This window comes from Brachionichthys hirsutus, chromosome 2 (assembly GCF_040956055.1).
Source record: "Brachionichthys hirsutus isolate HB-005 chromosome 2, CSIRO-AGI_Bhir_v1, whole genome shotgun sequence".
Classification (NCBI taxonomy): domain Eukaryota; kingdom Metazoa; phylum Chordata; class Actinopteri; order Lophiiformes; family Brachionichthyidae; genus Brachionichthys; species Brachionichthys hirsutus.
Window position 1 is genome coordinate 13,517,089 of NC_090898.1, and position 12,023 is coordinate 13,529,111.

The 12,023-nt window shown below is 45.4% G+C and overlaps 1 protein-coding gene across 1 annotated transcript in view; it reads right to left on the reverse strand.

Annotated features, from left to right (window-relative positions):
• scube3 (signal peptide, CUB domain, EGF-like 3) overlaps positions 1–12,023 on the reverse strand; it is a 58,801-nt gene that overhangs the window by 22,364 nt on the left and 24,414 nt on the right. The window contains exon 4 of the mRNA XM_068745165.1: positions 9,807–9,941. Coding sequence (XP_068601266.1) covers positions 9,807–9,941 — 135 coding nt within the window. The remainder of the gene's footprint in view (positions 1–9,806; positions 9,942–12,023) is intronic.

Genomic DNA, 12,023 nt, shown 5'->3' on the forward strand with positions numbered 1-12,023 from the left:
GTTTTTAGTTTTTAAATTAGAAATCGCAGCGCCGGCGGGAGGAGTAGAGATGCTAAAAGGCGTGGCACACACTGCGACCCTCGGTGCCTACTGCTGGTGGCTGACATGCCTGGGACCCTTTACAAAGATTCAAGCACTTGTTGGAACGCGCTCATGTAGCTCAGGCTATATAAAAAAAGGAGGCTGCCAAAAAAAAAGGATAAATCTCCCAGCAGGAGCTGATCAAGCAGACCTGTAATTTTAATTGAGGTAATCCCCCATAAAGAAAAAAATGAGGAACAAGCAGGAAAAAAATACTTGATAAAACCTTGATAAAATAATGGCATCGCCGCACATTTTCACAAGACGTCAAAGTTGAAGTATTTCACTAAGGAAGTGGCAAAAAAAAAAAGAGCTGAAAAGAATAAAAGGGGGCAATTCGTAGATCAAAGCTTTACTAAAGTCAGCACACAGTTTGCAACGTATAAATGCTTGATGACGAGGTACAACAGACACCTAACATGCTTTTCCAAGACGCGAGACCTCATGTCATGAATTATTAAACAAACGAGTGCCGCGCTCCCTGTGCTCCGCGCTGTAATAACATTGCTGCCTTTGCAGGAGAAGACTGATATTTGACTTATTCCATGTGAAGCCCTGCCACCGCTACAGATGCATTGACAAACCCCAGCTCTCCAGCTCATTAAAAAGCAAACAGCTCGCTCTCCGTTCTCGTTCTCTCCCAGCGACCAGGGAGGCAGCGAGCAAGAAGACATTTCCATTAATGTCTCATTAAATCTGGCATCGCACTGAAGGGTGTTTGGAGGTCTGACTTTGTAATTAGTCAACTTTTTTGGGGGGCGATAGAACTAAGCATTTACATATGTGCGTGGCTCTGTCAACACCCAGGAACTCTTCCTCTAATAACCAAATGTGACGCATCAATCTTGAAAATTGTGCACGGTTGTCTATTTTAAAGAACAATTTCAGTCTTTTCTTTTACATCAGTCTATCTTAAATTACTTCATTCGTATACTTTTACTTCTGCCACACACAAAAAACTCATCTAAGCATTTTTGTTTTCCATCCATTTTGCAGAGAACTCAACTTGCCTCTTTATGCATGTCTGAAATTTAAGTCTCTTCGCTTCGAGCAGCCGTCGATGCAGATGTGACATGCAATGCTGACCTCCTGGTTAAATACCTTCCATTTTTTCACGTCTGTCAACAAGTGTCACAAGGTCATACAATCCTCTCAGTCTTTCCTGTCTGAGCTCTTGTCATTCTTGCACATGGGGGGGGGGGGGGGGGGGGGCGATATCAGACACCGACTGCAGTGAAAAGACAGCCCTGAGCAAACACTGGGCACACTTCAGCTCCTGAGGCACGAAAAAAAGGAGTGAGTGAAGTGACCGCGAATGAGCATCAGCAGAGCAGCTGCTGGTAAGTGCTGCAAATTTCACAGAGGGTCATGTGGATATTAAAGTAGGATGTGGAATTCAGTGACGGTCGTGTCTATCTGAGGCCAAAGCGAGAAACAGACTTATATGAAGGTAATGGAGAACAGAATTTCCAGCTAAGTAATCCCAGCGGACTGAAGATTACTTACAGGTTGTATTATGCATCCCAAAAACTCACTCTCCTCTCCCTTATTTTATGCAGACCCTCTACCCAAATGCTACAGACCCATCCATCAATAACATGTCATGCAGGGGCCAGAACCTGGGCCTTCATCTCTCCGAGGACCAATAAAAGGCAAAGTGTTGACACAATGGCCCTTTTCTGCGGGCGGAGCGCAGCCATCATACACCTCTGACTGGCTGCCAAAGGCCTCCAGTTTTTATCATTACTAAATGATGAGAAGCAGAAAGGCAAACAAGCAGTCATACAAAGGTGGATGGGAACAAGGACAGAAATAAGGAATAAGAAAAAGAAACAAATAAATCACACGTGCCATGACCCACTAAAACAATTTGCTGACCCATAAAGCATTGCTCTATATGAAGAAACGAATAAAGACTATCAGAGACAACTTTTACGGGCAGATGACTGGATGGGAAGCAGCCCAAAGGCTTGCGACTGAGAGCGAGCATTTACTGAGAAGTGGATAGGGGCTTTCGCACGACGCAACACAAATAGGTGTCATCGAAGTTCTACACGCGTAGTAAAAAGGGAAAAATGCAATTAACCGCGAAAACAAGTGGGAGTGTTCCCTCTGCAAAGCTTTATGCTTCCAGGACAGGTTTGTAACCTCTGTTCCCGATGGCAAGGGGTGCTGCTGGAGCCAGAAACAAATCAATCGGGGTTTGGTTCTGTGCATTTGATAATAAGCCTTAAAGGAACAGGTCAACATTTGTTGCAAAATATCCAATTAGCTTATTGGATGGGTACCTCTCTAGAGATAAAAGCTTAGCATGGGATAAAGACTTTCTGGAGTTTGCCAGTTTTCAGTCTGGAGTGAGGCACAGCTTTATATCTAACATACGGAACGAGACCTAACATATTTCTGAAATACACTAACTATTCATGAAAAGACTCAAAAATGCAGATAATGAGTAGGATTGCCTATAATCCAAAAATGATCTTGTTGATCATGCTGCGTACCTTTCCCATAAATAAAGAAACAACAGCAAAATTCTGGCGGATAAAGTGACTGGATCATATTGTCCTCCAGTCCCTTGAAGCTGAATCCAGTTGTGTGTCCGTCATTCAGATACTAAAACTTCAAACTAAATGTATATGAGATCAGCTACGGTGCCTGGAGGGGGCGGCATCAAGTAAAGGTCACATCCCACAGCTGAAAACCAGCAGGTCTGGACTACAAAAAAAAGAAAGAAAGAAAAAAGCTTCGCTACATAAGGATTTATTGATGATGGTAACTCCTGAGAGCATGTCAGTCCAAATGGATAGCTGTGTGGAGATTGATTGGCGCTTAAACCGCTAAGCCAGTGGCTAGCAATTTCAACTCTACAGCTTGTGAGCTACAAAAGACCGTGCGTCTTCTGAGACCACGCCGCCGCCTGTCGCTCTGCAAAACGTAGAACGCAAAACATTATTGGTAAAAATGATTCTGCTGGAGCTCCGGGCTCCGTGTCGCTGCCCTTTAACAAAAACCTGCCGTTCAGCGGGAAAACAAGCAAAAGTAAACTTTTACAGCATCTCATAATGACACGAGGAACGAGAACAACGAATTCAAGTTAGGATTGGTGCTGAGGTAGCAGAGATGCTGAATCCTGTTATCCTCACACAAATGTTTTACATCACATCACTGCAAGCCCTCTTAAACGAAGTCGAAGTAGAGGAAGGCATGCCAAAGGGTCTGCTCCGAGTGCTTGGGCCAGCGATAAGGGGGCTTATGGTCCATGCTGAGCTGCTGTCAAACGTCTCGGAGGGGACTGCCCTTCTGGCTTGAGAACATTAAGGAGCCGACGAGTGCTAGTCGGTTACAAACTCAAAAGAAGGGGCCTAAGCATTGGAGCCACCACACTATTAAAGCAGCATTCCTTCCTTTTAGATAATGGGCCCTTAAAAGTTTTAATAGGAGGATAAAAATGTCAGCGCAAAAAAAAATGGAGAATGGGAAAAGGAGCCGAACCGGACTGGGCTGGGCCGAGTGGCGCAGATTGTCAGATAGACCGACGGGGCATTCAGCCAGGTCAAGACAATAACTCTTCCCCACTGAATCAATTCATAGAGACAATCACTCCGAGTGGTGCTACTGTTTGGTTCGTTGTGCGAGTGCTGATTTGCTCCAGCTCCCGGCGGCCTTGTCGAGACTGCTCATTTCTCTTCATTTTTCAAGAACGCGTACTGAAACCGAGGTCGGGAAAGAGAGAAGCATATTCTGAACAGGTAGATGCCACGACACAAGTACTGAATGTACCTTTAAGTATATGCATTGTGCTTCAAATGATTACCTCGACTACAAAGCTTCTTCTCCAACATCAATGATTCAAATTTGTGTATTGCTTTGTGTCCTACATATACGTATACTTGCATTATTATACTGTATATGTATGCGTTGCCACAGGTGCATTTGCATAATGTATGCATTTTGCACACGCATTTGATGCCTCTGTCCATCTGTGCAGGAGACGGTTGCACAGCACATGCTGAGGACGTGCCACTCTCCCCTCGCCACTTTTGCACTCCTCCTCTCAAGGTCACCTCCACCTGTGTTTTCCCTAAGGGGTCGGGCACGTTCCCACCCAAACAGATAACCCAGGGATAAAGCACAGCCCAGTTGTCTGAGATAAAGTGTTTCTACAGAACTGCTTTCCTTTCAAAAAATTAAAAGAGACATTTGAAGCAGGCAACATCCTCTGCAGAGCTCAGTCTGCCGCTCTGGTTAAAGCCATGACAGCCAAATGTTAGTGGGGGTGGGGGTGGGGGGGCCCACTGGCATCCTGGCAATCCACAGCAGCATGCTGGGCTGGCCAGCTTGGAAATGGCCTTCGACAAACCCGCGAGCAAAAGGGATGCTCGTCTCAAATGAGGTATGAAGAATTCAGTGGCAAGGTAGCCAACATTTGCTGAAGCCCAAGTCACCGTTGTATATTTGTTCAAGGGTGGGTTGGAGGGGGCGAGGACATGGGGTTCAGCAAAAATAGGAAGAAAAAGGGGAAGATGAGGGAAGACAATGTTTCCACCCGAAGTAACTGGAGCTTTTAGCCCAGGGAACTATTTTTCAAGGTCCTAGTTGGATCTATTGTTGTCTGAATTTTCCACCACAATCTACAGACTTGCAAAGATAAAGGAACTTCGCCTGCATACATTAGAACAAGCAACAGCCACTACTGTTCATATTTATTCATTTTTTTCCTTTACTGCAGGCTTGCGTGTCAAAGCACAGTGAATAGGGTGACTGTAGTGCTACTGAATTAATGGTGAAATAATGTCCCCAGAACTTAATTTAGATGTTGAGTCCGTATGGCTTTCAGGTTTTTTCAGCTCAGGAAAGAGACAGCAAGAGGGGAGAAAAAAAGAGCAGTCTCAAGGTGGTCAGACGGGGGGGGGGGGGGGGGAGGAGGACGGGAAAGATTCCCGTATGTCTTCGTCTCTAGACTAACAGGAGAGACTTAATAGCAACGGGCAAGATGTTCCCATCGCTACACCTCCCTAAAATAGGAAAAGAGCCTGGTTATACGGTTGGGCTGCAGAGCAATGGAGCAGTGACTTCTGCACTTGTAAAAACAGTTCTGTGGCCAATGCACAGACAGACAGGCAGGCAGGCCTGCTGAGAACCAACAGGGGAAACGTGCACGAACCCCGTCAGTTTCGGTGCAGTGGGGCGACCGCGGAGCGCGAGACATGAACCCATTAAGCCACTGTCACAAATACAAATAGCCGTAAATCTGCCTGTTCAGCTTTTCAACACTGCATCAATGGAATTGTGGAAACTGGCTCTTAAGCAGAGCATTAATTTGTGCAGTTGCAATGCACCAAAGTCTGCTAAATGGGCATTAAATTCCAAGATGCTATTTATCCATTCACAAGAAAAAGTGAAACAATAAAACATGGTTCAAAGACGGTGCTCCGGGGTCTCAAATGGTAATATCTTACAACTGGACAGCAACGCTGAGAATATGATGTGTTCATCTATTATGGAGTCGATGACATTTATTACAAAAGTCATTGCCTTGCTGCAGTTCAGACCAGCACGGAAAACACACATCCTAAAGTCAATATGCCACGTTCTGCATTTAAATGTCATAGCGGAGTGCCTGAATGTGCCTCCAGCAGAATTACACTGAGAATTACAGAGACGTTTGCTTGGATTTGCGCACGAGTGTGCGATCATTATACCGATCATATCCCCTGCGTTGGATCCGAGAACGTGAGGAGGGTAACAGCCCCTCTGGGAGGCTAATGAAAGTTGTAAACACAGGAAGACGGTTTTCAATGACAAACTAAACATTTCTTGGAAAGACAAGACCTACTGTACAAAAAAAGGAGCAAAGCTCATATCTGCAGTCAGGTGATAAAAGACAACAAGGGTCATTTGTGGAGGAATGCGTCGGATTGGTGCAATAAGCAAATATTGCCTCACGTCACTGGAACATACGCTTCTGTGGAGGAATGAAACGCTCGCTGATCGATCAGCCTGATGTTTCGCTAAATATCTGTCAACAAACTATTAAAAAGGAGAAACATGACACATATTGCATAATAGACTTCCTCCTGCAAACCTTGCTTGTGGTTAATTTACGCTCATCTGTTTGCGTTGTGCGCGTCTTCGGCAGTGAAACCTGACAGTAAAGCCTCAGGACTCATAAATATCCCTAAGCGCTAAAGGTTTTCTCCGCAATGAGCTGCAGATGTAATCTAATCATCAGGCTGGTGCGAGCTTTCAGACTTTCTTGTTGCCATCCCACATCTTTCCACACAATCCCAGAGACACTCGCTCCCTCATACTGATTGGCAGAGCGACAGGATGCTTGATCCAGAGGACTCAACTTCTTAAAAGTTCAATCTCGCCTTTGGCTTGCTTTGGTTGAACTTCTTCAGCCGTGCCTAAACGGAAAAACTCCGCAAACCTGACAACTTGTCGCCATGCAATCATATTTTGTGCGACACGAAAGCGGCCGATTCAAAAGTGACAATATGCAACTTACGCCCATCAGTGAACACTTTAGCTAATTGCTGGTCCGGACATTCAAAATTGTACAGGACTAAAATTATGGATGTGTGGGCTGACTGAGCCTGAAATTCCACAATTGCAATGTGCTGGATCCCGTCTCACGCACATATATTATGTCCCTGTTATGCTCCTATAGAAGGGAGACAATAAATCAAATGCAAAGCAGTGGAGCCCTTGTTGACCTAAATGGCATTCCGATCAACCGCTAAGCACCTTGGCTGGCCCTTCAAAGGCTTTATTCCTTGACTGGGAGAATTGTTTGGGGAGAATAAATGAACTGTTACATTTTGTCCAGCCGGCGATGGAGCCTTCCTTCGGCCTGAGCTATTCCTGTCCGGGGAGGGGCTGCAGGGGCAGGTCTAATAAGAAGCAGGCCAGCAGCGACGTTGTCATTAGCCGAGAGGCTGGCAGACCCCGGCTGCCTAATTGGCACAGGCTCACTGCTAACAAGGGGCTTCCTACCAGCAGGGGAAACAGTCTGTTAACGCCACGCACTGCAGTGACCAGTCCTCCACCGTCCCCGGAAAGACTTGCAGAGGTTGCCCGGGGAACACCTGACCAATTAACGAAAAAAATGGAAAGCTGATGTCTTTTTAATGAGAACAATAAAGCTCACAGGCAAACTGCGCTCCAGGCTTTGCTCTTTTAAGAGGACCCTTGGAGAATGGATGGAGGGTTGTGCTTAAACCAATTCGGCCGGAGGATCAGATCAGTTTTAATTTTTGGAATCATTTCCACCCCCCTCCCTTTGAGCGACTTGTGCATAATTTTTCAGTTAGCGAGGAAGGTGATACTTTGCAACAATCCTGCAGGGTTATTGTCCAATAACTCGGTGAAGCAGTTCCCAGCTACATCCATTTGCTTTCAGAGAAGTAATAACAAGCGGATTAGCAGTTGTTCTGTCTGTTAGTCTTTGGAAAAATAATGGAACAATGACGGGAAGCCTCTCCGGCGAGTGGAGAAAGTTTGTAGATTTATGGCAGTCACAATCTCTGCGTCCAAATGGGTGTCATCTGGAGGCAATAAAGAGAAAATGATTGTGAAAATGGGGGATTAACAGGAAGTCGGGACATTTATCAGGAAAGACGGAGAGATAGGAAGTAAAAGAGAGACGGGGGGGGGGGGGAGGGACCTTGACAAGACCGCCGTTCACGCTGATATAGACTTTGTGCTTTGAAACACACGATCCAGATTTTCACTCCACTCAAATAACACTGCGTTTATGAAATGTAAACATTGACAGTTCACTAGGCCAGACTGATCTCATGAAGCAGATTTCCAGGACCCCTGGGTTCACCGTCCAGGGGACATATGAACATCACAGTCTAATGACTCCCAGCGTGAGGAGTTATCTTACAACATAGATGAGGGACAAGGAGGCCAGCGACGAATATGGTGTTAGGGTTTTTCTAAATGCTGCAAACCCCGGGAAACAAAAGAGATGACATCTGTAGACAGCTGGATAATTACTTGGATAATATTTTATATTCAGGTGTCAAAATCCCAAAGACCTAAATCTGCTGCAGAAGCATGTGACTTTAAAGTTCAGTTGAAATTGAAACTAGTTTTTGCACTTTTTTTTTTATGAATTAATTATTTATTGCGAACACTGGGGCTCTCCAGTGGGAGTAAAATGTTAATTCTCACTAACAATGTTAGCATTGTATGATGATTTTGATTGACTGTGATTGGTTGAACATCTGTGTGGGCGGGACAGTTCATATTATCGCTTCATCTGAACATTTCCTGTGTCAGTTCAAGACTGTATTTTACATATAGCAAAGGCGCTGGAGGCTAATTAAGAAAATTAAGCTATAAAACTATGTAACTCTGGACAGTTGTGTTCAAAGGTCAAATAAATAATGCTGTGAGATCTCATTATCGGCAGAGAAGAATCCGAAGCTGAAAAATAGATGCAGAGGACAATGAAGAAAATGTACCTGCGTGGCCATCAGGCACAGAAGAAGAAAAGAAAGCCAGAAGAAAAGCAAATGATTGAGGCCAATGGATATCGTAACAATAGCTAATATTAGCCAGGTAACACTCGTTTTCTAACCAGGTACCGGTAAGTAACATCTGACAGGTATTACTTACAAAATAACACACAGGTATAGGCCAAAGAAAATACAGATATTAAATACAAGGACGGGGATGTGATCCAAGGATCGCCACTGGGAGAAACAGAAGGAAGTAATAAAAGAAAGCCCCCCCTTCTTTAATGAGTGAAAATGCAAGATGATGAAGGAGGAAAAGAAAAAGAGGAAGACAAAAGATCAGAAGAAAAATAAATACATTTAACTTTAATGTGGGACAAATAAAAGAAGGAAAAGAAAAATGTTCTGTCAAAAATGTGAAGTATTTTGTAAGTGCTCTTTTATTCCCAAAGTTAGCAGAAAATACTGTTCTTCATTCAGGTCTTCTTTCATCCCCCCCAAAAAAAAAGCTAGCATAAAATATCTTCACAGCATTAAATATATTTAATGATTTTAACAAACCGGGGTGGATCTGTTACTGACTGTAACCACCGTCCTGCTGCTTCACAGACAAAGACAAATGTCCTCGAGGACAATGTGTAAAACAGAGATAGTTCCTTTACATGCAGCCATGAGGACAGAAATGCATGCGTGTCCACAGTGCGCCGGTGTCTGATGAGCAAGCCTCAAAGCAGGTTGGCTCTGCAGCTTCTCCTGTCACGTCTCCTTCCCACAGGAATTCACTATAAAGAAGAGGTGTGTCTGCCCCGGGCTGCACCTTTAATTGTTTTCTCTGCTCACGGCTCCCCACAGGCCCCTCTCATACAACCCATGCCTTAAAAAGCTGCCAAGCACCGAATTGGTTCAATTTGAAAGGGCGGGTGGAAACCCCCCCCAAAAAAGATTTATCCCCCTTTTTCATCTCCCCCCCCAGACCGGAGACACTCTTTTCAGCTTTCATGTGGCCTGTTAGGGCCTATCCCATTCTTAGTTTATCTAATAATATCATCATTTAATTCAAACCGCCCGGACCTCAACAGAGAGATTCATCATCATCCAAATGTTGCTGAAAATAATGAGCTTTCACCACATATAGTGATCTCCTTGCTGAAGCACTGAACAGCACGTTCCCTTCTATTTCCCATACATAATCATTTAGATGTCAATGGTGTGAGTGTGTGTGAGTGTGTGTGAGTGTGTGTGCGTGTGGTTAACCTTTAGGCCGTTGGATGCAGGTATGCTGGTTATCACTCAGGAGGAATCCTTCTCTGCAGCGGCACTCGTAGCTGCCCATCATGTTGACACAAATCTGTTGGCAGCCGCCGTTGCCTTCCGAGCACTCGTCCACATCTGCCAGCAGACAGACAGACAGACAGACGGAACAAAAATTAATAAGGACGCTTCAGAATAGGAAAAAAAAAATACTACAGAGATTACGGTTTTCTGGAAACAGTCTGGGATCAGATCATGACACATTTTAAAAGGACAAGAAACTGTAATCATTACCAAACAGGGACAGTATTCAACACACATATGCTGCATCCATTGGCAGGTATTAGTAAAATGTAGTATCCCAAATTACTCTCAGAAAAGGAGAAAGAAGTACTACTATAACAGAACAGTAAAGGTGATGCTGTGGGTAGGTCAGACGTTCAAATCCAGCTTGGGGGGCCTTTCTGTGAGGAGTTTGCATGTTCTCCCCGTGTCTGCGTGGGTTCTCTCCGGGTTCTCCGGCTTCCTCCCACCACCAAAAACATGCAAATTAGGTGAATTGGTTACGCTAAATTGTCCGTAGGTGTGAGTGTGCTTGAGTTATTGTCTGGCTCTGCGATGAACTGGCGACTTGTCCAGGGTGTACTCAGCTTCTCGCCCGCAGCCTGCCTCCAGTAGATGCCGTGACCCGGACTTTGGATGAAGCAGTTAAGAAAATTAAATTCAAGACGCAGCACAGAATACAAAAGGAAAGAACAGAAAACAACAACAACAATACAGATACTTTGGAAAAAGCCCCAAGTCCATTTTTGGCTATTCTGTGTTACCCTGTGTTACCCAGTTACCCTGAACTGCCCCCCCACACCCCACACTTTGCAGCTCTGACCCATAAGAAAATGCACATGCAGCACAATCTTCTCGCACCAGGGAAACCTGATCCACCTGGGCCGGAGTACCTGCTGATGACGAGTGTCTGTCAGCCCAATGAATGGAGGAATGCAAGAATAGACAGGAAAGAGTGTGGGGTGGGGTAGCAGAGGCCGAAAGAGACCAGAGCCAGGGACAAGGGGGGGGGGGGGGGGGGGGGGGGGGGTAACAAGCAACCATGTGAACCCTCTTCAAGTGCGTAAAAAAGTCGGAGCAATTACAAAGGTGTCTCCTGAGGCCTTGTCTCGCCGTTGGGCAGGAAAGGCAAACTGGGTGCAAAAAAAAAAAGAACGGAACTAACAACGACCGGCGAGCACGCCACAGCGCTGCTCCACTAATGGTGCTAAACTTTCCCCAACTCGTGCGCGACTGCACAAAAGCAACAAAGCAATGGAATATCTCTAGGAATCTTTTAATAGCTTGTCCATTTGCACCCGTGAAGGCTCTCGCACAATGCTGCTTTCATTTTCCAGTGTGCGTGACTGCGCCGAACCTCTGGAGGTGACACTCCATACCCCCCCCCCCCCCCCCCCCTCCGGAGACCTGGGCCGTGTCCCTCACGACTGACCACACTGGAACCTTATCCATCCCTCTGCTCGATGCATCAATAAGCCGCTGTATACACAGGGCTTTTTTCTTTTATAAACCGTCATGCGAAACTAATTTACTGTCTATTTGTCCAGTCTGAGAAGGCCTCTGGATTAAGTTTCCTTTCTGGGGAATTCTCAGCCCAGCAGAGTTAGAAATTAAACTTCACTCTGTCCATTCCTTTCGTCTTTTCTCCACATGCAGAGACATGGAATCGCCAAACACACATACACTGTAGTCACAAAGTGGCATTTAGCCTGACACGAGTGCTCTAGGCCGGGTTTATTTATAGGTAAGAAGCAGGTGGCAATCATGATCTCCGTTGGCGTGCCAGGTTTGCTGCCCTGTTCTAACATTCCATCCCCAACGACGTCTCTTCCCTGTGAAAACAGTGCGGCATGTCAGTTGAGGTCAACAGGAAAAGCATTGTTGTGACCAGCCGAGGCAGGGCACGCGGCGAAAAAAAAAACTGTTCAGCAAAGTTAAAATGTAGACTTCAAGCCAAAGTAAAGGGGGGGGTGGTTTGGGGGTGGGTACAGGTATTCATTAAACTGGGTGGCTGCCTTGGTGTTGACTACTGGTCTAATCTCTCCATCATCAAAGTGGCAGCAACAGAGAGAAGACCTTTGAGCGGACGGAAGCCGCCGAGAACCTACAGCTGCACCTTTGCAGATAAACTGTTAGCAGGCTGCAACAATCCAAACA